Raw genomic sequence first — 26,684 nt, 5'->3', positions numbered from 1 at the left:
GACTTTGCATGCTAACTTTAGTAATTCGAGTTGGTTGTGTGCAATTTTAAAACCCAGTGGTGACTGTTAAACAGAAAAGATTAAACCATGTGGATGCCGCTGCTCGGGCTCTGAAAGAGATGTTTCAGGACGTGCTTCAGACAACACGCCTCTCAGATCTTTCCCTGCATGCCTCACACTGACTCGTGTGACTTATGTGTAGTGTAAATCACTGTGCAGAGACTTCACCTGACTGATATTGAGTCCATCAAATGAAATGTGGCGCACACACCACAGCTGACAGCATTCTTGGCTACAACCTGACAAGCACACACACACACACACACACACACGTGCACACATCCAAAATGAATTAAATATTCATTACTGAAAAATGTTCTCACTGAGTACAATAATCATAATCTTTTACACACACACACACACACACACACACACACACACACACACACACACACACACACACACACACACACACACACACACACACTTACATGTCTCTTATACTTTCTGTACATACAAGCCTCATTGGCCAAGCATGCAGATTGACTTTGCCAGCCTCTGAAGATTTTTTTGTACCATCCCATTAAGCAGGATTTATTATTCCCCAAGAGCTCACTGCTCCATTACTTTTGGGAGAATGCCTGACGTGTGTGTGTATGTGTGTGTGTGTAGGTGTGTGTGTGTGTGTGTGTGTGTGTGGTGGGGGTTAGGTATGTATCTTTGTATGTATGCGTGTGATAGATAGAATCTATTTATCTTATCTGTCTAGATCTGATGAGTGTGGAGGCCAATTGAGAACAGTGAACTCAACATTGTTCAGATAATCTGAAATTTGTGACATTGCGCATCAGCAGGCTGGAAGCAGCCATCTAAAGATGGGTACACTGTGGTCATAACGGAATGGATATGGTCGGAAAAAATACAGCAACAATACTCAGGCTGGCTGTGATGTTTAAATAATACTCAGTTGGTACTAAGAGACCCAAAGCGTGCCAGGAACATATTCCCCACACCATTATAACCAGCCTGAAGCTTTAAAACAAGGCAGGATGGATCCATAATGTCATGTTGTTTACACCAAATTCTCTCCCTAACATCTGAATGAGACATTGATAAAGGACATTTACCAGATTAGGCAACTTAATTGTTTTTTTCTAGCTGACAGGAGTGGCACCCAGTTGCTGTAACCCATCTGCTTCAAGGTTTGATGTGTTGTACATCCATATGTCTGCTGCATACTGTGATTTTATATATATATATATATATATATATATATATATATATATATATATATATATGAGAGGAGAGAGAGAGATGCATGTATGAATTCTTAGTATTTCACATATAAAAAGCAGGTGGATGTCATACTCATGGTGCATGGTGATGGTTAGGATGGTATAACATGAAGTTCCGAGGGTCATTATCACCCTCATGCTTGTCATTAGTCAGTAAGAGAGAAAGAGAGAGAGAGAGTTAAGGACTCCTGGAACACACCACCCAGCTCTGAGAGCCTGTATAGATGGCTTGATTTAATAAGGACATTAAAAAGCCTTATCTCCTGTCCTTAAGAGAAGGTCAGTGTGTCTAAAATAGCTGAAATGCTATGATAACAGTTTAGAGAGATAAGATATCTCCTGAATACTAATGCAGAACAAAGCAGCTTTAGGATCATGTTACAGCCTATAAGTCACCCTTATTTTTCTGGCCTAATGCGTTGTTTGTTTCAGTCATTTGAGTATTGGATACAGTTGCACATGGTGTCAAAATGCACTGTGGATCTGTGTTGTTAGGTCTCTACAGAATTGACAAAACTCCTCCCATCCATCGGTGTCATTATTTTTCTATTCTGACCAGTGGCTTCAAAAACCTGAGAAGGCCAGACTCCTCATGGTCTTAAAAAAATGTTTGTAGTCATTTGCCCCCCAGTAAGTATGTAGTAGTATCATCAGCCATGATGATTTGACTTCTAAAAGTCATGATGTCGTATTATTGTTTGAATATGCCTGTCAGCTGTTGTGAATGTAGCTCAAGTATGATTATTGTTAGTATGATTGCTTATGTTTTTGTGTTAGTAAGCTGAGAATTCTCCGTATTTACCCAATAAAGCAGCTAGAATCATGGAATGAATTTATTTTTTTTTGCCATGATTTATTTGTGTTCATCTTTCCCATCTGTGTAGTAGAAATGTGCTTTCTGCTTTAATATCCCATGCTTCATTTTGTGACGCCTCAGACTGAGCTCTTGTGTCAGTCCCAGTACCCAGATAGTTATTCTTAGTACATATGCTAAATTTCACAAGATTTAATGGGGTTTATAAACATATATACTTCAGTGTTATTAAGTTGAAAGCACAAATAAAGGGTAAATTATCATATCCACACACATTCACATATATCTTCTGCCTTGTACCGCATATACAGATATCACATTTTATTAGCAAAGTATTAGTAATAGATGCCCCAATCACCTCTCAGGACCTTGGACTCATGATCATTATGATAAGAATAATAGCTTGAGGATCGCCACAGTCCTTTGGGTGCTGCGTTGCTGTGTCCTTGCCTTGCTTTGGGAGAGGGAACATATTAGTAGTCTTTCTCAGATGCTTTGGTGCACCTGCAATCTCCTGATGTTTAACCCTGGACTTCATTGGAGTGTTGCAGTGATTACAGGCCGTCCTGAGGGACATCGATTGTCCTGCTCCTCCTAGGCCAGCCCCACACAATGCTGACGAATGAACTCGTGGCCCTGCCAAGTCCAATTAACTGTCAGTGCCGCATCGACGAGCTCCTCCGTTTGTTGAGAGTGAAGAAAAACAAACTTTTAATCAAATTTGCCTCCGGGCCCTAGGGTATTTGGGGTTGTATTTTGCATTCCGCTGTGTTCTGCCTCGCCTGCAGCCGTGCTACCCTCTCAGAAGGTTATATTGCATGTTGTTTGTGTGAGATAGCAAATTTCCCTGGACCCTACTTTGGTACAAGCCCTATCTTTCTACTGTCTGTGATTGATGAATTAGCCAGTGGTAGCATCTTAAAATTATCCACCCGCAAACAAGGCTGACAAAAGAATAAAACTATTGTTTATATTTGGTGTGAGTTTACTGCAGCTTGTCGCAAGAATTTTTTTTTTTGTGCGTGTGTGTGTGTGAGACAGTTCCTGAGTGCATGGCAGTGTCAGGAAAGTCTATAAGCACCTTGGACTAGTTGATCAATAAAAGCTGAGGTTACAATCTTGCAGAATTGTTTGTGCATTAACATCTCCACAAATACCCTCTGCTAATTCTACATCTCCACAAATACCCTCTGCTAATTCTACCAAGGTCGAGATAAACAACTCTACTCTTCTCTGATTAGAGTAATGCAGACATTAAAAGCCAAGAAATTCAATTAAATTGATGGCTGTTGCCACAAAGAAAAAAGGAAACAGACAAAACGCAAAGATATGCTATCACATAGCTAGGGCATACTAACTGGAACAAAGAGATGTAGCTTGGGATTTAACCACTGACAAAAGGGCATCTGGATGATAAGGATCAAAGGAAATTTTAGAGGAAATGTAATCGTTACCCCACACAAGGATGTATTCATGATGATCCAATCTGTGTTCTGCAGACGCTCATCTAAAATTAGTCGTCAGTGCCACTAAAATTGTCTTTTTGCCCTGATTGGGTGAGCACACATCACCAACCAGTACAATGTTTAGAAAAAAAAAGCACACCTACCTATAGGAGTCCATCATGTCCTGTACTGCGCACTTCATTAAGACCTTTCAATTGAGTTTAGATGGATAAAAGACAGAAAATGCTGACTTACTGGTTCAGGCACCCGCATCCTCAAAGTGATGAGTCCCTCCTGAGAAATTAGATTAGCAAAGAAACTTGACACCATGTGATTTCACACTTTAAACATTCCCTTGTATTATAATTCTGGGACTCACTTCCATTTCAGGCACAGGCATACTGTAGTATGAATGACAAATTCGCCCTCTGCCACAGAACAAAAAGAGGGTTAAGGTCCATGGATCAATATCACTGTTCCTTCTGCTGACTCTTAAAGCTTTTGGGCAGATTTTTTCCCTTCTCTTGTGTCATTTGTTTATTCCTTAAAACTTTTAATCAAAACCTGACCGATGAGCAAATCTGTCTAGTTTTAGATATTTTTAAACTATGTTTCTTCTCTTATAATAAATGTCATGCGGGTGGTTTTATGCCCCATGCTGACCCTGCTCTTCCCAGATGGCTTAATTCATTTCTTTGCTGCTTCTTTAATGTACTACAGTATTTCTCTCCTGCTCTCTCTCTCTGCCACTCGCACACAGTACTCCCTAAGTTGCTGTTGTATACTTTTCTCTTCACTTTGACTTTGAGAATCGGGGAGAATAATTCATGGGCCAGCAAGTTTCAGAGACTGGGATAACAACGCTGCTTTCAGAGCCAGCAGTTCATTTGAGTTGAAATTCTGGATTTTCCTTTTTTTTCCCTGACAAATCTCCAAAGGGCCCATATTATCCTGGAGAGAAATAGGGGAGGGAAATAGAAAGGAAAAACTCTTAATCTACAGTTTTTCTGTGTTAATCAAAGGCTCAAGATGTTTTCCTGTTTCTGTCCTTTCATATTTCAGGTATCCATCTACCCTGTGCCGCTACTCTTTTTACCTCATTGAGCATAATGCACTGCTCTGGTTTTTCAACCTCCTGTTTTCCGCATATTCAAATATTTCCCAAGATGCAGTGCTAATATAGTTTTAAATGCATGACTGTGCCACATTTTGCCCATTTTAGATGAATAGCAATGAAAAAAAAACAAACACTTTTCTGGGTTTCTCTCTTGGCTATTTATTTCATTCAATTAAAAAAAATTGACAAAGTTGTACATAAAAGTCTTTGCCTCATAACTTTCCTCATATAATATACGTCAGTGTGTCGGATTAACTGGTGGTCAGGCAGGTAGAAACTCCCTCCAAGATTGATGGCTACATGATGAGTATTTGCATAATGTGAGATCATTAAAAAGCAATTATCCTTGTGTTTCAATGTGCGAACGTGTTTCTGTATTGTTGGGATTCATTTGGTAGGTGGATAGGCGCACTGATTGACCGCCTTTAAGATGAATCATATTAAGTGTTTACAGTGGAGTGGGGCGGTGGGGGGATATTCATATGCCGTGACACCCGAGACACATAAAATCACGGCTTTGAGAGAACAATTAGCAAGTTTTGTTTGCTCACACTGTGTGGCGAGGAGTGGTTAAAAATGCAGAGACAACAGAAAATTTGCATTTACGCACCTCTCTGTGTTAGTCGATGAGTTCCGGTGCTGTTATTGCCGCGTGTCTCAAGCTTTAGGGAATTCAATAATCAGATTGACAGATGGACATTCACACTTTGACTTTTTTTTTTAAACATTTTTTATGCCTGGTGTTTTCTTGACAGTATTAGCTTGGATACATGTAAACCTAGATGCTAATGCTGTCAAGGCTTAACACCTGTTTTCTCAGCTCAGGATGAAACTCGTTGCATTTTTATTTTATTTCCAGTTTAGCTTTAATCTGCTCAAACTGCATGGTTCCAGTTTCTCAAGTTTTCTGCACAATATTCATTTCTGGGTTCCTTTCCACACAGCACCACAAAGTCATATACGTGTCTAAATAAAAAGTATTAGCAGGACTTCCAAGTATTTAATGTTTCTTGTTTTTACTTCACAACAATGTGAACGAGACAATAAAACTGCAGAAAAATTATTTTGTCAGTAGGCTGGCTGTCTTCAAATCTTTCCAATTTAACACAATGCTTTTTCCCCCCTCTACATTTTAATTTAAGGTTCAGTGGAGTTAGTTGAAAAAAACAGAGTCTGTTCCTTTCTTTACTTAAGTGACACCGGATACTATTTGGCTAGAGGGCACTCTTAAGACGGTCCGTAGTGAATTTGAATGAATGGGGCTGGACTATAAAATAAATATACTCCCATGTCTAGACCAAACTGTTACATTTTGATTTCAGCTTTTACTAATGTAGTTTTAATTTTATATCAGGATTAAAATTAAACTTTACTAATATTTTTTATTTTGCATATAATATTCTGCTAGTGCTGATTGGTCAGCTGAGATTTCCCCAATCACTTTGTCAGGATACTCTCCAATAATGAGACCTGTTTTCAAAACACTTCAGCAAATCAAGTACGCTCCTGTGTATACGCTTTAAAAAAAGCAAACTTAAATGTGCATATTAAAAGCTGCCTATGCCATCTGCAGGTGCTTTATTATTGGTTGCCCTGAGGTGTCTGCTGCTAGGAAACGCTCAGCTGCAGCTCAGTTGATCTATAAAAAGTGACTCATATTACCCATAAATATTATCTTAACCCTTTTTATTAAAAACATGCAAGATGAAATAAATACCCAGTATTAGGAGCTTCAGCTCCGTAAGGTCTAACCTGAAAGCATCCTCTATGAGTCGGGATCTACTGAGCATTTTTTAACCCGTGTGTAGTGAGACAGAAGTCTGAGGTTTCCCTTATGCTGTCAACTTGCCGTCAATCAAATCAGATCTAAAGTTGTGCTCACTGTCCAGATGAGGAAGATTAAACTCAATTTCTATTGCAGTTTTTGGTTATTTATGTTTAAGATTGCAGGTTTTGTTAAGTCTTAAAGCGAATTTTTCAGTGGCTTTAAGTAACCAATGTTACTAATGTTACTCTCTTATTCTTTGGTGTTTTTAAGAGATAAAAACACAACCGCTGCTGTCATTTTTCAAAAAATAGCAAAAGTAAGATATTTTTTCTTTCATCTTTTATGTATTTTTTATCCACCAAGTATGCTTAAGTAGTACATTAGTTTATGAATGAACCACTTGATACCATCTCAGATTGATACTGGACATAGTCATTGATTGCTGCTGATAAATAACTGTCAACAATCTTGATATTAGAATAACTACATAATTGTTGCCTAAAGTAACCCTGTCATGATTGTAGTGAGTTATAAGGAAGAGGTCATGCAAAACAAGCAGTTTGATGGTTACGTTCTTGAGAAGCTGTGATGGATATGTGTGGTTCATGTTTTTTCTGGCCTGAGCAGTGGCAGATTAGTAATGCAGAGAAATGAGCAGATTAATCAATAATTAAAACAATCATTATTATAACCTTGAAAGGTAAAACCAAAATGTGTTTTTTTTCTTAAGCTTTATTTTTTCTTAAATTGCTTTTTTTGTTAATGTCTGTGTGCTAGTTTACAAAAGTAATACCGGCAATTTCATTGTATCTACTTAAGGGTAACTTTAAAGAAAATCTTTAAAATCTAAAATGATAATGAAATAAAAGTACGTATTTACTTAAAAAATATTGTTATATACCAGTCCCACTGGCATATAATGATACATAAAAATGCAGATACACTGTGCAATTAAAGCTTTTCTGGTGTGTGATATTGAATATACAGTGTAGTGGGGCTCCAAGGGGATTGCCATTAGAGCAGCAGCCTGCAGGATGCTGTGTTGTTTATATATTATGATATGCTGTGCTTGTGCTAATTTTTTGTTTGACAATGCAAAAAACAGAACCTGCTTTTATAACCTGCTATTTTCAGTAGAGCAGTCTGGTGTAGACATAGATAATTCATGTCATGTAGATTTTAAAACAACCTTGCAAAAAAAAAAAGAATCTCTTTCAAGCGTGCACCTCCGATTGCTAAATCCACCTGTGATTGGCCGTGCCTCCTCTGAGCTTCTATATGCACAGTAATAACAAAGCAGACTCTATACACTGATATCTACAGAAGGTGATAATCTGTTAATCCACATAAAACCCACAGAACTCATACCGTAAACACAGGACTTCAACTAATTAGTGCCATGCACATAAATTCAACAGCTGCAGCTTTTCCTCTTTAGGACTCAATTTATTAAGACTACTTATGCAAATAAAGCCAGTCACAAATCTCTAATTGTGATACCAGGCACACAACAACCCCTTACACTGAAGCCATGTGTTTTAAAATGAGTGCAGAGCTGCAGTGAAAGTGCACAATATGGTTGAAAAGATAACAAAACATAATATGATTTTACCAATATAGCCAATTACACCAGAGGCAACAACAAGAAGGAGTGCCATGTAGTCAAACGTTGTCTTATCTTGAGATTTTTTCTTTAAAATGATTTCATGCTGACTGCTGAAGTAGCCGGAGGTAATATGTTTTGTTGCTTGAGCCTGCTATAGCAGAGAACTGAATGGAAGGTTGTGATATTTCACATTTGGTCAGATATTGAATTGTTAACACTACTATTTGGTGCCCACGTGTTAAATGTCTTCAAGGTCTCCTCTACACATGAGTCTCGACAGACGTGGATGTAAACTGCAGCATGACTGGTTGACAGAGCCACACAGCAACAACGTGGTAAACCAAGTTTTTCCACCAAGCAGGTTTTTTGACTTTTGAAGGTTAGCGGTTTGGAAGATCCTTTTAAGGTGTTCTCTTTAGTGGATTACTAATGTTTCTTTTGTGCAAACAAAGTTACCAATTTGCAGTGGGGGTGAGTTAGTAACTCCGATATTCTATTACAAGCAAAGACTGAGCTATATTTTTATTGAACTTAAATTACACAAATTTTAGGGTAAATGCAGAATCCTGCCACTGTATGAAACTACTGGATCCTAATTATAGGCGCATTAAGTAAATGCTTTCATCTTCCTGTAGTTTTATGTGTACAGGCTTAATCTGGAAAATAACTGTAAATCTGGTTTAGAAAGTAGTAACTTCACGTGGGAAATATATAGGTACAATGGTAGGGGTGGCTGTATTGGCATTATATGAATATACATCAGTCTCCACTCTCTTGATTGCGCACCCCTTCACATCGACTGCCGTTGCCCTATGGCAGATTCTACTTCATCCTAATTAGAATTAATAATTGAAAATAGGAAATCAATATGTGCAAATTAAGTCTGGTAACAGTTGGTATTGTCAGGTTGACATTGTTTTTTGGAGGGACCATGCCATTCCAGGTGACTGATTTACTGCTGTGTGTTATGTCTTTGAAGTGCTACAGTCGTGGCTTTATTTATACCCGGGTCACTGTGTATTGTTGTGCACTGTAGATAAATGCCCGCCTTTGCTCTGATTGCTTTTTTTTTTTGTTGTTGTCCTGTGGCAAGAGAGCAAAGGGTTTGTTTTCTGCAGGACAGGGTGAAGGGTAAATTATTAATTGGAAGGAGCAGTGGGCTGTGTAACAATTTGCTGATCCAGAGGCTTTCATGAGCCATGTCAGGTTGTGTTGAACAAGTGACTGGTTTACTGCAATGAGGCAGAGCATCTCTCACAGGGCGCTTGCATTACTGCTCAACATGGGCAGCTTTATTAGAAACTGAGGGGCACTCTTTTTAGTAACGTTACTTTTAAGTGCTCGTTTGGAATAACACGTGAGATGACCTGGCCTTGTCGGTTTCAGTCAGCCACTGGCCCTGTTAACCTAGTTACAGCTGTGCTGCAGGGGAGCTGGCTGCAGTACTTCTATTGATCCATGTTAGCATCCTATAGAGTAGAACTCAGACAAATGATCAGATCCTCCTCAAGATAAAGAACAAGGCCAGACTTTTTAATCAGTAATGCATAGTCCTAAAAGAATTAAGCTATTCACTCATTAGTTTTGTGGCTCCAAGTAGGCAACAGTCAGGTCTTGTTAGTTCTTCTCCAGCTGCAAGGTGGTATCAGGAGGAAGTGTATGGTGCATTATAGTGAAATGTTTGAGCAGCAAACTCTGCTCATAGACCTTGTGTTGTTAGCTTGATTGTGTGCTGCTTTTCCCCCAAGGGAGATGCGAGCACACAGGGTCTCAGCTAAGATGAATTAGGGCAGGACAAAAGACACGCCCAACAGCAGAAGCCGCAGCATGCTGTTATTCCAGTTCAGCAAAACGGCGCCCATAACTATTGGCAGTTCCCTCTGTATATTTAGAAGTTCATTTGTCAAGCTCTCATGGATGTATCTAAACTTTTTACTTGTCGTGCCTGGGTTTTCTGGGGACTAATAAATAACAGCATAATGGGTGTCAGCAGAGCACGGAGGTGCCAGTAGGACCTGTCTTGTAGCGTATTGGCTGTTTTTACAGCCCCAGGTTTAACAAAGCTCAGAGACATTTATCACTCAGTGCAAATTTACCACTTTACACAACAATCATCACTTTCCCTGTAGACCCTGTCCCAGCCCTGTCTGCTTCTCACTCAGTTAGTCTGCATCAATGAGTCAGGGAGCTGTGATGAATAGTTGAGCGTGGCTTTTTTTTTTTAATAACTCATTTTGCAAATAGCTCATATTGATTGAAGAGCAGAGTATTACATATTCTCGTGTCAGCTAAATTGTAGGAACAATTGTTTCATTGTTCTTTTTTTTTTTAAAATATATAATTTTAACATTTAAAATGTCTAAAGAAAGTCTGTCTCTTTATGCCATTTGTAAGTGGTGGCTTGTCTGCATTAATTCTGACCATGAGTATAATTTGAAAATTCAGATCTGTCAAGGAAAGAAGGGGAAAAAAAGAACAAAGCTAGTGGAACAAAGTGCGGTCCAGACAATATGAAACTCAGAGGTGCATTCTGCTCATGAGGCAATGCAGGCGACTCATCAAGACAATGAGTCACACTGCTTTGCTTTGCTACAAGCTCTGCTCAAAAGTAAGCGTGGAGTAAAAGGCTCTCAGGCGCCAGAGCGTTTTCCCTTCTAATGTCTTTAGTTAAGTTATTCCTCAAGTGTCAACAGTGTGTGTTAATAATAGTTATGTGACAGTGAGTGACTCAGGCAGTGGGGAGTGAAGTCAGGCTGCCTGCCAAATATTCCAGTAGCAATAATGTGGCTTTTACAGTTTGAGTGGGCAAAGGAGAAAGCAACCGTCTGCACCATCCACCACCACTAGCCAGCATTTATACTATAATTGTAATTGAAGTTTGCTTTTCCCCTCCGTCGAGCTGAATAAATGATGTCTAAAACTTGGGCGCCATTTGAATGGTGAAAGATATTCTGTGTTTAAAGAGTTTGACTGAGGCCTTCATTTCGAATTTAGCTTGGAGAAGCTTATGGCAGCTTTCAGCGGCGCAGACTTCTCCTCGTCGAGAACAGTGACAAACATTTTGCTGTAAGTTGCCAAGTTCAGGAGAGCTCCTGAATGAAGTCGGCTGCTGAAAGCTGTTTGGTTTTAATCCTGTTTCAGCCAGCCTCTGATTATGCAGGCTCTTGAGCATACTTCAAAGCTCAGCACCACCATGATGGCTCTCTCAGCCTATTCTTTGGACATCACCTTCAGAAGTTTACTACCTGCTGGTAGCCCTTCATGATCTGTTTTGTTCCAGCAGAGGGGATTTTACTCAGCATCCTGGGATTGGACCTTTCCCTGTGTGTGAGGTTATCCACATTCTAACTGTTATACATTATGAGCTCTGAGAGCTCAGGCTGGATGGTGTATGTGTCCTCTGGTTAGACACAGTGACCCAGGCCAGACCAGCTAATGGTTTGGACTGCATCTTCTCTGGTTTCAGTCTGTGGGATTTGTTGCCTACAGACCAAAACCCACAGGAGTCCTCACCACCACACACAATTTAGCTGTTCTCTCTGGAAGCTGAAGCCTTCATGCTACATGCTACTTTCTTCTGCTATTTCTCTCTGTTTTTGCCCGCAGCTCATCATGAACTCTGACTCCTTAATCACAGTTAAATGCTGGCAGAGCTGGGGAGTGAAAGACTACTGGGTAAAGTTTCCGAACCTCCATGTAGGAGAGAGACAGCAAGATAATGGGCTTTGCTCTCAATGTGCCTCTAACTGGAAGCTAAAGGAGGTTTAAAACTTCAAATAGTAACATTTGTTGAGCTCCTAAGCACCAGAAAAGTCTGCAAATTAAGCACGGGATAGATTTTGGTTTATTCTGTTTCTCTCTGCCTCTCTGGTATTTATGCATTGATTTTTTTTTTTAAATTGATATTATATTTTTAGTTGTGCATGTAAGAATGTAAAATGCCATCTCTACTAATGTGGCCAAGGTTTGAACTGAAACCAGAGGTTATGATGCCTCTAAGTTGTAGAGACACTGCCCATTTTTCTGCTGTGTCGAGGGAGCACTGTTGAGCAGAGGAAGCTCTGATGAGTGCTTATAGACTGCTAAACCAAGTTGCAGTTAAACTGCTCATCCATTACCACCACCGCCCGCACACCCCTCAAGTTTAATGTGCCAGGGTCGTTTGCGTGGCAGCAGCTCAACCTTCAGGGAGCTCATTCATGGCAGACTGGAGGCCAGGAGCAGATTAGATCAAATCAGTGAGAGCCCTGTAATGTAGTCTCTAGTCTGTCCAAACGCAAAAGCAATACTGCACTAGCCCAGTGTTTCGGGACCCCCTTCAGGGCAGACCTGTCCGTATCAGTGAAGGGCTGATCATCTTCCTGCTGTGTACCTGGAAAAGCAGGCTTCAGTGCCGACCATGAAACAGAGTTCATTAAGCTCCAATTTCGGTTGATCACAGCTCTGGCAAAGTGAGCATAGAAGGGGGGGGGGGGGGGGGGGGGTGCTCGGCATCTTTACATTTTCAGCTCAGGCTGTGTTGGTGTGCGAATCAATAGGGGAATATTCACCATCCTGGCTGCTGTGCTGCCCTGGATCTCAAGCTGGGCTTTTCTGTGAGGCAATACAGCTGCTGATGGAGAGATATAGTGCCATATCAGTCACTTAAATCATTACTAGGACCTCAAATGAACAATTACCTGGCTGGGACTGAAGGCAGCTTACTATCCCACCTCAGTGCTGATCGTTCTTCATTCACATTGTGATTGTTGATCACTAGTTGTTTCCTTGATTGCAGGTCCAATTGAGTTTTGTGGGGGTTTTTTTTAAACAGAACAATTCCCAGGAATGTGTGAATTACTTGTTTTACATCATACCCTAAGGTACTTCTTAGTAATGCCACTGAATTTAACACTGAGCCGCCATTGTCTCATACAGGTGTGGATCCAAATTAAACTTTTCTGTTATATTACTCCAAGTTCAGCACAATTAGTCAGCTTGTGCATTTAGCAAAATGTGAAAAATGAGTGCTCGCAAACGTTTACAACAGTTTGATAATTCGACTGTCTCAAGTACTTTATTTTTTTTTTCATTCTGACAGCTGGCTGCTGAAGTTCCACCTGAAAAGAGGCGTTAAAACCATTAAAGTATCAAACTGTTATATATGAAAAATGATTTGTTCCTCGTGTTAGTCTCTGAGTCCTCCTTCGCTCGTTCGTATAGTCACTGAAAGGTGTGAACAGCTTGCACACGTGCTTCTCTTTTTTTTTTCTTTTTTTTTGCAGATTAATTTCAGGGTGTTATTAAGATTTTTCTCTGTGATGGTTGTGATATGTCAACATCACATATATTCAGTCTCACGCTATACATTTTACCGCCATTTCATCGTAACAGAACTGTATTCGCACCTTTTTAATCGTTTTATTTGCTTGTTGGTAATGCAGAGCTGTCATCTGTCCACTACAAGGAATTTGAACCAAAACATTTAAAACCTGCAAATTTACATTTTTATATCAACACTGAGTCTAATGACTGCTTTTAGATGTGGTGAAATGATCTGCTTTTACATGTGGTGTTGCTGGAAGGATCAGCACCACCAAATTCATGCCTTTGTAGCTGCATGCAGAAATTTGCAGCAACTTCATCTTCAGTCACAGGTTGTCATGCGATCAGATGAGACAGGTCCTGACTACATGAGGTTGCCAGGTTCCCATGCTAAACGAGATCTTAAGTATTGTATTACAGGACAGATTAAACTGCTGAGACCATAAACTCAATAGGAAAATGTTGGTGTTGAAGCCGGTCCCAGCTGTTATAGCGGGAGATGCAGGATACACCTTGCACAGTTCATCAGTCCCTTGCAGGGCTAACACATTCACACATTCATACTCACACCTACCAATTAAACTGACATGCATGCTTTCAGACTGTGGGAGAAAACCAGAGTAATCAGAGAGAACCCACTCAAAGGCCCCAGCTACATTTGTTGGATTCAAACCCAGGACCTCCTTGTTGTGAGGCAACACTGCTAACCACCTCTGAAAATGCTTTGAGGGATAATAAGTGGAGCCAGTAGTGAGGTCATAGGCAATTTTCTCAACCACCGGGATCACCCCCTGCTGGCCATTTTAAAGAATACAGGTTTAATGCACTTGTGTGAAGGGTCCGTTTTTCGAACCGGTAGGTTAAGGTGCCCTGACACACACAAAGAAGAAGATATTGTGCTGACTGTTTGTTTTATGATGTCGCTCTTCCCCTTGCATGCAGCTTTAAAAGTAGCAACTGCAACATATAAATTATGCCCACATCCTTGGCACCATTACTGTAAGATGAAGATGATGTTAGAAAACATTTAAAATTTTCATCCGCAGAGCTGTAAAGTTGGATTTTGGTATTTTCTAGAATGATAGAAAATGTTAAAAAGCTGAAGTTTCAGCCGTGTTCAGTATTAAACATAAAGTTATGAAATGTTCACAATTGATAAAGGTTGAAAGGTTTTCTGAATGCTAGTGTAGCAACATAGGAAATATCAAATAGAAAAAAATCATATTAAAATGTGAGGTATCCTGGGTAAAGACCTTAATATACTTACTTACTTTTAGAGAGATGGTTGGTCAGGATGTCTTTTGGGGAAGTAATTAACAATAATGAAGCTTTCTTTCACTTGTTTTCTTTTGTATTGACTCATACAGACACGAGATATAAATGTTGTTGTACATTGTTGCTACCTTATAATAGGACAAGCACAAGCATATATGGGTCGTTTTTGAGAGTATGAAACAGGAGATAAGTGAACTGTCTCATTTTGATTTCTAATCAGATCTTTTCATTGGGGAGTCCACACGTTCTTCCTGTCTCTCTGTGTCCGTTTTTCTTAGCAATTGCTTGACAGCGTTAGCTCTGTGGAGGGTCTTTTGTCTGTTTTTTGCTCAAGGCATCCTCATAAAAGTACCTGCTCTCAATCCTGAGCAAGAGTGAAAAAAAAAAATCATTGGAAAGACCAAAACCAGCAATTTCTTGTTATACCTCTCAACTCTGTGGTATTGAGCCACAAGGTAATTTATTCCCACTGAAGATCTAAACTGTGCCGTGATTTTATAATTTAGGTTTTTTTTTAAAGCAAACATCTTACCAAGCAGGAAAATTCTATGTTGTTGTTGCTGGCTACAACAGGAAGATGGTAAACATATTGGATCAGTCCATAAACCGCAGTGCCAGTGTACTGGTTTTGGTAACGAAGGAACACCACGGGCAATGTTCCCTCTAAGCTGCGCGTGTGCGCAATTGCGCACTGCTGCACGCTCTCTGCGCACAGAAAATCTGTGTTGTGCACAAAAAAAAAAGAAAATCTAACCTGAATTGAAATTAAAATAAATACGTTAACAATTCTGTTTTGCAGTGTTAGTCAGTAAGTGACTGGCTGCTCCAGTATGGGATTAGAACGATGTCACCTTATCCCATAGTCCAGCCAATGATGAGATTCACATTCGTATATACGCAGCTAATCAACGTCGTCCACAGGCTATGACAGCATCCTTATGCGCCGACACCGGTGTTTTAGCTAGCAAAGCGGCATGGCTGATGTGGAGTGAAGTCACGTTAATGACAACGTGTAGAACCATTGGAGATGTGAGCAGGACAGACGGAACAATTGACGGAAAAAGTGTGGACTTTATACCAGTTTTTAAATTGTGTTGATAGGCCACGTAAAATATATATATATATATATATATATGTGCAAGGTTTGTTTTTTTCCTATTGTTGTTTATATTTACTGCGGAAACGCTCGAAAGCGCTCTCTGCCTGTGAGCAAAAACAGCCCCCCTCCCGACCCCCGCCGCCTTTCCTATTGGTGGAAAAATGTACCATGTCGACCAATCAAAAAATGATATGGCAACATGGCATTTAGTTGTTTGGGAAGGGGGGAGTTTTAGGAGTGATGGCGGTGTTTTGAGACGTGAGAGATTTGCGTTGTTTAGCGCAAATCTTGTGTAGTTAGTGTGTAGTGTACTCGATAGTGTTGTTGTGTGTGTGTCAGAACAATGAGGCGACAACTGAATGTTACAGGTGTTACGGCAGTGATACATCTCCTGTTGTCAGGCCTGCAGGTATCAGGCTGTTGTTCTCCTTTATCTCATAGTGGACAGAAATGATTTGTTGGAGCGGCACAAATGATTTGTGTGGCATCAGATTTGATGCAGAACAGCTGATTGTTCTGTAAATAATTTGAAATGTTTATTTAAAAAACCGCCCTGGCTGCATTTTTAGGTAAACAGCTGCAAGAAACTTTGTTGTTTGCAAAACTCGGTTACTTTTTTGAAGAAGTAACTATATAATTAATTGCCCAACATTGGTCATTATATGCTGTATTTTGCAGACAGGACTCTCTCCCAGACCACAGACTCATACTTATAATACAAGTCAGAGCTTTATTTAAAAAAAAAAAAATTAAAAAAAGAAAGTTGTGTTTTCAAAATTGGAGTTCAAGTTATTTTTACTTCCAATAGTGTTAACGTACTGCACAGGTCATGAACAAGATTTTTTTTTAAATTTTCATTGTAAGTGGGCTAAAGCAGTTAATTAAAAGTAGTCTAACATAAATGCTGTAATTTGATTATTTTAATAAACCGTGTAACTTGGATGGATTCGATGCTGCCGTGACCACAGTGCACACGTCTGCTGTTGCTCACAGTGGTCGAAGGGACCGCTCAGGGAGTTTGTGTGTTCGCTCAGACACATGAAAAATTAGAGGGAACATTGACCACGGGTACCAGTGTGCTTTATTGATGTGTTTTTAATCGAGGTCTGTGGCCCACAGGAAGAATATCAGCCTTTTGGTACACAGATAGTATTTTAATAATATGTTCAATTAATTGAGTGAATAGATTACATCCAGCAATTTGTTTGCTGTTACATGTTCAAAAGATAAAAAAAATACACAGATTAAAGCTTTAGATTTTGAATTTGTTGAACTGATGAAAATTAATATTGGAGACATAGAGATAGATTTGCAAGCAGTCTGAGACAGCGCTTCCAAATCATACCATTATAATAAAGAGTAATTCATTGGGAGGAAGATTTCCCCTGATCATTTATTATTAATGATGAACTTTTATGGTTATTCCAAACAATCATTAATGAGTCACTTTATTATTTATTGTGTTTTTATGTGACCGTTATGATTTTCAGTGTTCGCGAGTGTATTCTGATGCATAGTCTCCTCTTTTTTTCTGGTGTGCTTGATGCCACTTGTCTCTGTGCCTGCAGGCTGCGAGAGTGACTTCTGGGGACCTCACTGCAGCAATCGGTGCCAGTGCCAAAATGGGGCTAAGTGTAACCCCATCACAGGTGCCTGTGTCTGCACTGATGGGTACCAGGGATGGCGTTGTGAGGAGCCCTGTGAGCATGGTTATTACGGCAAGGCGTGCCAGTTACCATGCCAATGTCTCAATGGTGCCACCTGCAACCACGAGACAGGAGAGTGCATCTGTGCACCAGGCTACACAGGGGCTTTGTGAGTACCACTATCATATTTACTCTTTTGGCACATTTTATGTAGCAATGTGAGTGTGTATATCCAATTTCTTGCTGATGCAAAGAACTGCAGGCAAAGACAGGTTACTTATCTGATACTTTTGACTTGTGTGCTGACAGCTGTGGGGAGCGCTGCCCCTCCGGTAGTCATGGGCCTCAGTGTGAACAGCGCTGCCCCTGTCAGAACGGAGGAACGTGCCACCACATCACAGGAGATTGTTCCTGCCCTGCTGGGTGGACGGTAGGTCACAAAAGCAAAAGCAAAGGCCCGAGGGGAGAAAATACTTGAACGCTGTTGTAAGTTTAGGGGGGAAAAAGTACAATAAATGAGAATGCTGTGTCTCTGCTCCCTGGAAGGAGAAAAAAAAAATAGAATTTGTAGTGTGGAGTCTGACTACTGTGAACTTTCCATGTGAAAATTAACTCTGCATTGACCTTTCTGAAGATAATATGTGAAAATATCTTCCACAGTAAAGTGTACAGTTTTGAACTTACTTCTTGAATGTAATGCTTTCAGTTGCCTTCTAAAAAAAAAGAAAGAAGAAAAAGTAAACACATCTGCAGACACATAGAAGGACATTAACGATAGGTCTGAACTGTCCAAACTTCAATCAAGTCTGTTGGCTTGTTTTCACAGGGTTCAGTGTGTGCCCAGCCCTGCCCTCTTGGCAAGTACGGCATCAACTGCAGCAAAGACTGTTCCTGTCGTAACGGTGGAATGTGCGACCACATCACGGGGCAGTGCCAATGTGCAGCCGGCTTCAGTGGACGCAGGTATGCAGGTGACACGTCCGGCTGACAAACAGACCGCTCAGTTATTATTCAAAACGGCTTTTTCTGAAGTTCTATCAGCAAACTTTTGTGCTCCTACTTAAAATAGGTCATACAAAGGCATGATTTATTGATATTAGTATTTAATGCAAAAGAATGGTTTCATGCAGTTCCGCATTTAACAGTCACTCATTGACCCATTCTCTTTGTTGACTTCTAAATGAGGCACAAACCTGGCTGTTCTTTAAAAAGATAAAGGAAATCCTAGCATATTCTTATACTCGAGAGAAATAAGCATTTATAAATGCCCATTAGTCCATTTGAAGGTAGATTGGAAGCTTTTAATAGGGGCGTTGTATGTTTAATTAATCTTGTACTTCATGCTGGCCAGCAAGGTTTCATGTCTTCAGCCTTCATCCTCATCCACTCCCAGCCTATCCATTGATCTCACCATGAGCTACATGCTGTTTGGAGTCTGCTCATTAATTATAAGTAATGGGCTTATATTAAGGTCTCATTGAAATCCACAGATCTTTTTAGCTCCTCGTGCCTGCCAGAGCAGCCCAGAGCAGCCTGGGTTTATTAGTTCAGCTAAAGCAATTGTCTCTTGGATGGAAACACTTCCTTTACAAGACCTTTTCCTTTACTTTATTATTTTGCAAAATTGCCCTCATTCATTTTGTCAGTGGCAGGTGAATTAAACTGCCAGGAATAATCTAAGATTGTGTTACCCCCCACCCACGTGTGTCTAGTATAATAATACCATTGTCCTCTGATAAAACTAAAGCTAGGGTAATTTAAACATGAAACATAACTTGGCCATTTTATGTTGTAATTGAGCTATTTGTAAAAGCTTTGTTACACTCTTGAGACTGAAACTCCACCAGGACTGTATACTTAAGTCAGTATATTGAAGTGAATGAAGAAATCCATTTTTGGATCTACACTAGTTTATGTGCAGAAAACTGAAGCAGTTTCTGTTTAGCTGATGACGATTACTGAGTCTTGTCCAACCCCTGCAGAGACGCTGAAGTACTGACAGCAGAGGCCCGCTGTCCTTGTTAAAATTTGACCATGGATTTATGAAAGTATTTTTAAAGTAAACATTCATTATTAAAACTTTGAAATGTAAGAAGAGTGTTAATAATCAGTGACTCTGAATATGACCACTTTTTCATTAACAAATAATCTAACGCGTTACTATTTCCATAACAGTAGTCAGATTAAAGTTACTTGTCCAAACCACTGTGCGTTACTATTTTTAAAGCAAAAAGATTTGGTTTCTTCTTTTCGTCTCAGCGGATGACAAACGCATACGTGTCGTAAAACGTCACATAAGCAACAGCTCACGTTTCCCGCTCACAAGCAGCCAGCGACGTAAAAAAAAGTGTAAACAACAATGGAGGGAGAGAGATGTTCGTTCTTTAGCTGGAAATATGGTCACTATTTTGAGTTTCTGTCAACTAAAGATTTCAATATTAAGGTTCGTTCTACACTCTGTGTCGGCGTAAAAGTGTTATCTACCTTCAAAAACACTACGTCAAACTTAAGGAAACATTTTGGAGTCGCAGCACGGCACAGTCAAACTCACAGAGAGAGTCCCACCAAGTGGTCCGAAGCAGAGAGCCGTGACTTCCGCAGGAGGTCCTACACCCTCAAACAACAAAAGTTGGACTTTGGTGCAAAACCAGTAAGTGATGAAGAATTGAAGAAGTTGGTCGCGCAGTATATTGTAGAAGAAATGCTAACTATAAACACTGTTGACTCGCCCTCGTTTCGTGCCATAATAAAAAAGATCCCTACTTCTAATGCCGAGCTGCCTCACCGAACGACTTTTACTTCTTACTTGGAGAGTTTGAAGGCCGCACTGAATGAAATTGACTTTGTTTCAACTACCGCGGATATTTGGACTGCTAACAACAGAGGCTATATGGGAGTAACGCTCCACTGGATCAGTAGAACCACATTAGAGCGCTACAAGGTTGCATTAGCATGTAGGCGGATTCGTGGTAGACACGTATGATGTCATTGGTACAGAAATCGAAAACGATTACTCAACAAAGTAGTTGCAACAGTTACTGACAATGGATCCAACTTTGTTAAGGCGTTTCAAATTTATCATCCTGTCACGGAGTCCGATGATGAGACGGAGAAGGAAGAGTCCACCCCCAAAGACGATGATGTCACTTTTTCTGATCTGTCAGAATGAAAGTGATGGTCAGCTGTCTCTTCCCCCGCACCGCAGGTGTGCTTTGCACACCATCAACATAATTTGCACACAGAGAGCAGGGCTGTGTATAGGAGCAGCACAGCAAAATGCACAGCTCTTCGGACCAAATTGAGTAGATCTACACTTGCATCAGAAACAGTGGAAGAAATCAGTAAAAGAAAGCTCCTAATACCAACACCCACAAGGTGGAATTCCTTTTTTGATGCTGTAAAGAGAATTGCAGACATCCCCATGGGTGAGCTGAATACTCTGTGCACAAAGCTAGGACTGAAGTGCTTCAAAGATCAAGAATACCAGGTCCTGCATGAGTACTGCATGGCCATGAAACCTCTGACTGCAGCACTGGACATTTTACAAGGCGACTGTCCATATGGAACTTTACTACTAACACTTGAAGTTCTGATGCAGAAGACCCAGGCTGTGAAAGATGACCTCTCCAGGATGACTGCAGGCCTTCCAGATGCCATTGTACAGGTACGCTCTGTCTTTAAATTTGTCAAATTTTTTGCTTCATACAATTCACAAACATGGAACAGAATATTAATTATCATTGAAAAATAAGATTACAACAATTAAAATGTTTACAAGTAACCTAAAACAAAATAAATCCATAATACTGATCTCATATTAGGCATGGTTTGCAAATAATTCAATAACATATTAAATTGTAGGTATAAAAATATCGATTATGTTTTTTAGGCTATTCAGACTCGTTTCACCGGTGTGCTAGACGACAAAGATGCCCTTCTCACAGCTGCCAGTTGTCCAAAATTCAAACTCCGATGGCTGAGAGATACAGGAAGGAGGGAGCGAGTACAACAACTTCTGACAGCAGAGTGTTGCACCACTGCTCCTCTGGCAAAAAAACCTGCCAGTGTGCCCAGTGCTACTACATCTAGCAGCCAAGGTGAGATGGCAGAGCCAGAGGAGGAGACCTATTCTGCAGAAAAAGAAGTCATGGACTACCTGATGTCAGGCTACGACCTTCAGATTCTGCATACGTTTTCAAGCATAAAGACATTTTTTTTTAAAGTATAACACTCCAACCCCATCAAGTACTCCTGTGGAGCGACTTTTTAGTCTGGGAGGTTTGGTGCTCACGCCTAAAAGAAATCGACTTTCTGACAAAGGGTTTGAGAAGCTTCTGTTAATGAGGTACAACCACTGGTTTACTCGCTCCAGTCTACTGTTTCCCCCATAACATGCAATGACAACATATACTGAAAAAAAGAGAATGGGGAATCCAATTTAAATAACTATTTACAAGTAACTGAATTAAGTTTATCAAAGTCACTTAATAAACTTATTAAAGTTTTCAAGTTGATTAACTTAAATCAATTACTTGCAAGAAAGTAAGGCAATTTAAGTTGGACCTGCAGTCTCTTTTTTTTCATAAGATTAGTCCAAAGTTACAAAAGCGGACAATAGTGCTTACATGTGGATGATAAAAAAAAAGTATCTTAAGGGAAGTCAAGAAAGACTCTTTGTTTGTTTGTTTGTTTGTTTGTTTGTTTGTTTGTTTGTTTTTTATAAAAAAGTATTTGTTAAATGAAGTCGACTTATTGTTTTTTATAAAGTTTTTGTTAAAGTCAAAAACTTTCTTTGTTTTTTTTTTATAAAAAGTATTTATGTTAAGTGAAGTAACAAGACTTTCTTTATTTTCATACAAACAAGTATTTCTGTCAGGAAAAAGTTCAGCTTCAAATGTCAGGAGATATATTGTTGACATTACTGTTAAAATACACTTCCAATAAAGTGAGTATTGGCAAAACCGGTTGATGTTTTTATGTTGAGGCAGTGGGGAGTGTTATTGGCAGCTTCTGAAAGTAACTAATAAAGTAACTAGTAATCTAACTTAGTTACTTTAAAAATAAAGTAAAGTAGGGCTGGGCCATATTATACCGTTCACGGTAATACCGGTATAATGTTAGGCAACGATAGGAAAATGAAATATCGCGATAGAATATGAGTAAAACGCGCGTGCGCAGTGCCTTTGTTTTTTTGTGTGTGAAATTATTTTTTAACCATTTGACTTGAATTTGATTTAAGCAGATGCATATTCTTTGTGATATGACCATATGGGAAACAAATGATCATTTAGCCATTTATTTTTAGCTCAAAATGACAACATTAACACAGTAAAACAGGTCTCTTTTTTAAACAGAAGCCTGTCATGCTTAACTTTTGAGAATATAAGTAAATCTTTCTTTAAAAGAACTCTGTCCTGCTTAACTTAAAATTATATAAATTAATAGAAAGCAATAGAACAAAAATATTCTTGTAACAGTGCACATATAGTGCATTTAGTACAATTGGCTTCAGTTGAGGTATTATTTCAGCTTTTCTAATGCTAATCAGCTGCTCCTGTTTGTAAACCCGCTTGTTCCCATGATTACACATCATAACTCATCATCATTATTAATCTATGTATTACTTTTATGTATTAGTCATCTATTTGTTGTAATCATCTATCCTTGCAGTTGTTTATTACACAAAATAAATTTTATTATCACACTTCTGGCCACATAGCGCTGATATTCACTGCACATGCCCATATTAACCTTAACCAGAGGGTTTAAAAAAAACAAACCAATGTTTACATACCATATCTGCTTCTGCCGTGGCCTGGTGGACAAGAAATTGGTTAAGGGTTCCCCGAGCTTTCACGCCCCTCATGTTCTTCATGCGCCCACCATTAGAAGCATGCCTATGGAAAAAGTGAGGGTGTCACCGCAGCTGCTCACACGTAAACGTCGGTGAAAAAGACGTTGCAGCACGGCGTGTGATCTGGACACAAGCGATGGAGGCACAACTTGTAGAACTTTGGAAAGCTCATCCGAGCCTTTTCGATGTGGCATCACAAAATTATCACGACCACAACAACCGTGAAAATAGTTGGATTTACATTGCTGCTCAATCACAGCTGCCTGATCAATGTCTTTCATTAGCAATTTAGCAAAGTTGATGGTGGTGGCGTGCGTATCTGTCTGAGTGAAAGACAGAGAGGGAGAGCGAGCGACAGATTTTCTATTATAACCTTCATTTTATGGAGTCACAGTGTGAGCACTCAGGTCGCATCAGAGCATCGGGCGGTATAGTGTGAGACCCTGCCTCGTGACCTATAAACTTATAACCCCTGTGAGTCAATCGTGCAGTTTGAAAATCGCACAGTGTATGTCCAGCTTTAGGTGTACTGTCGTCCGAGAATTGCACCGCAGTGTCGGCGTTTGTTTCCCTGTTGGCCATGCTTCTTGTTGTGGTCATCTGTTGTCTTCCGGTATTTTCTCCGTAAGCAACCTTTCCTCGACCAATGAGATGAACGGTAATCTGACTTGTCATACTCGAATTGTCATAAGTGTGCTGTCAGCTCATTGGTCACAAAGCAGGAGAGGGGCTGGGAATTATGCTTTCAAACAAAGTGTTAATTCCATAAACATTTATAGACTACTTTTGATTCTCACTGTATTACGGGACAAAGTGCGTCCCTTATTAGCTCAATACGGGACGTGTACTTTTGTTTCTAAATACGGGACGATTCCGTTTTTTAAGGGACGGTTGGCAACCCTAGGTCAAACGAACACTGCAGCATCACTGAGAGTTAAAAACTGTCTCAATTCTTTCATCTTTAATAAAACGATCAGCATTGCTGCTTTACCAGGTGTAACTATGAAGTTTAACTTCCAGGCATCCATGAAAACAAAATGTATTACATTTAACGGAGTTAGAAGTTAGCAGGACGCTAGCGGAAGTTAGCTCGCTAGTTACCGCTGAGATTTCTGAAAAAATTCAAATGTACAGCTCTGCTATCATGTCCAACATAAATGAAGACAGGAAACTAAACAGCAGTGACGTTTGTAGGGTTACTGAAGTTGGGCTAGCTGGTATATAATGATGTGCTACCTGATCGCTAGTGACACAGCTATGCTAGCATAACATAAACAGTGAAGCTGGAGGACGAACACTAACACTTTTCCACTTATAAAAGTTAACGTTAAGGTTCCTGATAGTTAGAGACAAATGCAATCGCATGGCAGGATGCTGTAAACGGACCAAACTTCAGTCAGGAGAACAACTGAGATGATCCATCCACAATACAAGGTTAGTCATTAATATACTGCAACAACATGGGAATAGAGTATCTGCCGGAGAATTCAACATTAATGACTCAATGGTACAGAAGTGGAGGAAGCAAGAAGAATGAGTTTAATAAAGTTTGATTTATCTGACTTCTTTGTTTCGCTTAATGTGCCTTATAATCCCGTGCACCTTATGGTCTGAAAAATATGTACTGCACACTGCAGTTTCATGTTGCAAAGCACCTCTTTTTAACTTCAGTGGATATTATACATGGTTATGCTCAGGATATGTCAGCCCATTTCTACTGGAAATGCCTTTTGGTTAAACTTTAAGCAAGGAATTTGCATTTGCACTGTTACATTTTTATAAAGCTTTAATGTACATAAAAACCAGCTTCTTGTTTAAGTGAAAATAAATGGAAGGTTGTCTTTTTGCACTAGTAATGTTGTGGAGTTGTATTTTGTCTCGCATCAATTATATCGTCAGTTATATCGTTATCGCAAATTTTCAAATATATATCGTGATAAATATTTTTGGCCATATCGCCCTGCTCTAAAGTAAAGTAACTAAGTTACTTTTGGAAGGAGTAATCAGTAGTCCGTAATATATTACTTTTTCAAAGTAACTGTGGCAACACTGTTAATAATATATCCATATTATTTAATGTATTGAAGCTGGGGCTGGAGTTTTATTTCAATTTCCAATTCTTAAACAATCTTTGCATTGCGTAAAATATGATAAAGCATTATTGTTTTTTAGTATTATATTTACATGCACTTTCCAAAAACACCCTGTTGCATTCAGATCTGCCGCATTTCCTCGTGGCAGAGATTCAACAAGGTGCTGGAAACATTCCTCTGAGATTTTGGTTCATATTGACATGATAGCATCACACAGTTGCTGCAGATTTTTCAGCTGCGTGTATTGATGTGAATCTCCCATTCCACCGCATCCCAGGGGTACTCTGTTGTGGATTGAGAACGTGTGACTGTTGAGGCCGTTGGAGTACAGTGAGCTCACTGTCATCTTCAAACCAGTTTGAGATGATTTGAGCTTTGTGACATTGCGTGCTGTCTTGCTGGAAACAGTCATTAGATGATGGGTAGACTGCTGTAATAAAGGTACGGACATGGTCAGCAACAAAACTCAGGTAGGCTGTTTAAACAATGCTCAGTTGGTACTAATCGGTCCAAAGTGTGCCAAGAAAATATCCCCCACACCATTACACAACCAGGTCAGTCCCAGGTATTTAAACCCTAGTGGGAGTTCTCCCTTAAGAGGGTCGTTGACCCGCTCTTGATCATGTGCCTCATCACACGAGCCAAGGCGTGAAAAAGGTGAGTGTCATTATCAGCAGAGGTTTCAGGTGAAACCATCGTGAGACCTTGCCTCACACTGTCATGTGAACTATTAAGAATGCCTGATGCAAGATGTGAGTGGGGGTTATTTAACAGCTAACCTTCTGAAGACACACAAAAATGTAGTCTGCTATAAAATCAGATGGTGACTGGTACCAACGTAAAACAATAAAATAATAATACAAATAAAACTTTACAAGCAACCTATCATATATTTATCTTATGCTTTTAAAATGTGAACAGAGTGGTTAGAGTAAAATATTTGCCCGCATTTATTTTCCTTTGAGTTTAGAAGGTTCAGGGTCTATGAAATATGTATCCAAAATGAAATGTTTCAGTTTTACTAAAATGGCTCATAATAAATATAAAATTGACTCAATTTCCTTCATGTACTTGTGACCATGTGCAATTTGTAAAGGCTTTTTAATGCTGTAGTGATTAAGCATTGACATTGTTGAAAAATACCATAATTTATTAACTGAACTGCACTCACAGAGCTGAAAGGTGGGATTTGTCTGTGTTTGAAACCCTAAAACATGAACTAGAGAAAGGACAGAAAAATGAGCACATTTTAAAAGATGGAACCAAGCAGAGTTTGAGATTTTGCAGATTATTCTTTATTCAATTCATTTTATTCAATTGTTGAAATTAACATTGTATATATCTGTATATATATATCATACATGCACA

At 39.5% G+C, this 26,684-nt stretch overlaps 1 protein-coding gene and 1 pseudogene across 8 annotated transcripts in view; both read left to right on the top strand.

Moving 5' to 3' along the window:
- Nucleotides 1-26,684, top strand: part of megf11 (multiple EGF-like-domains 11) — an 80,230-nt gene that overhangs the window by 30,743 nt on the left and 22,803 nt on the right. For all 8 annotated transcript variants that reach the window (XM_085461913.1, XM_085461911.1, XM_085461910.1 and 5 more), the window contains 3 exons: nt 17,292-17,538; nt 17,679-17,799; nt 18,196-18,332. In XM_085461913.1, coding sequence (XP_085318039.1) covers nt 17,292-17,538; nt 17,679-17,799; nt 18,196-18,332 — 505 coding nt within the window. The remainder of the gene's footprint in view (nt 1-17,291; nt 17,539-17,678; nt 17,800-18,195; nt 18,333-26,684) is intronic.
- LOC146704647 (uncharacterized) lies at nt 19,729-21,760 on the top strand (annotated as a pseudogene).

Source organism: Copadichromis virginalis, linkage group LG7, assembly GCF_057382275.1.
Source record: "Copadichromis virginalis isolate Kocher_CV1m ecotype Utaka linkage group LG7, C_Virginalis_male_GT1.1, whole genome shotgun sequence".
Taxonomy (NCBI): Eukaryota; Metazoa; Chordata; class Actinopteri; order Cichliformes; family Cichlidae; genus Copadichromis; species Copadichromis virginalis.
The sequence above is the reverse complement of the archived record's forward strand: the minus strand, read 5'-3'. Positions and strand labels throughout refer to the sequence as shown.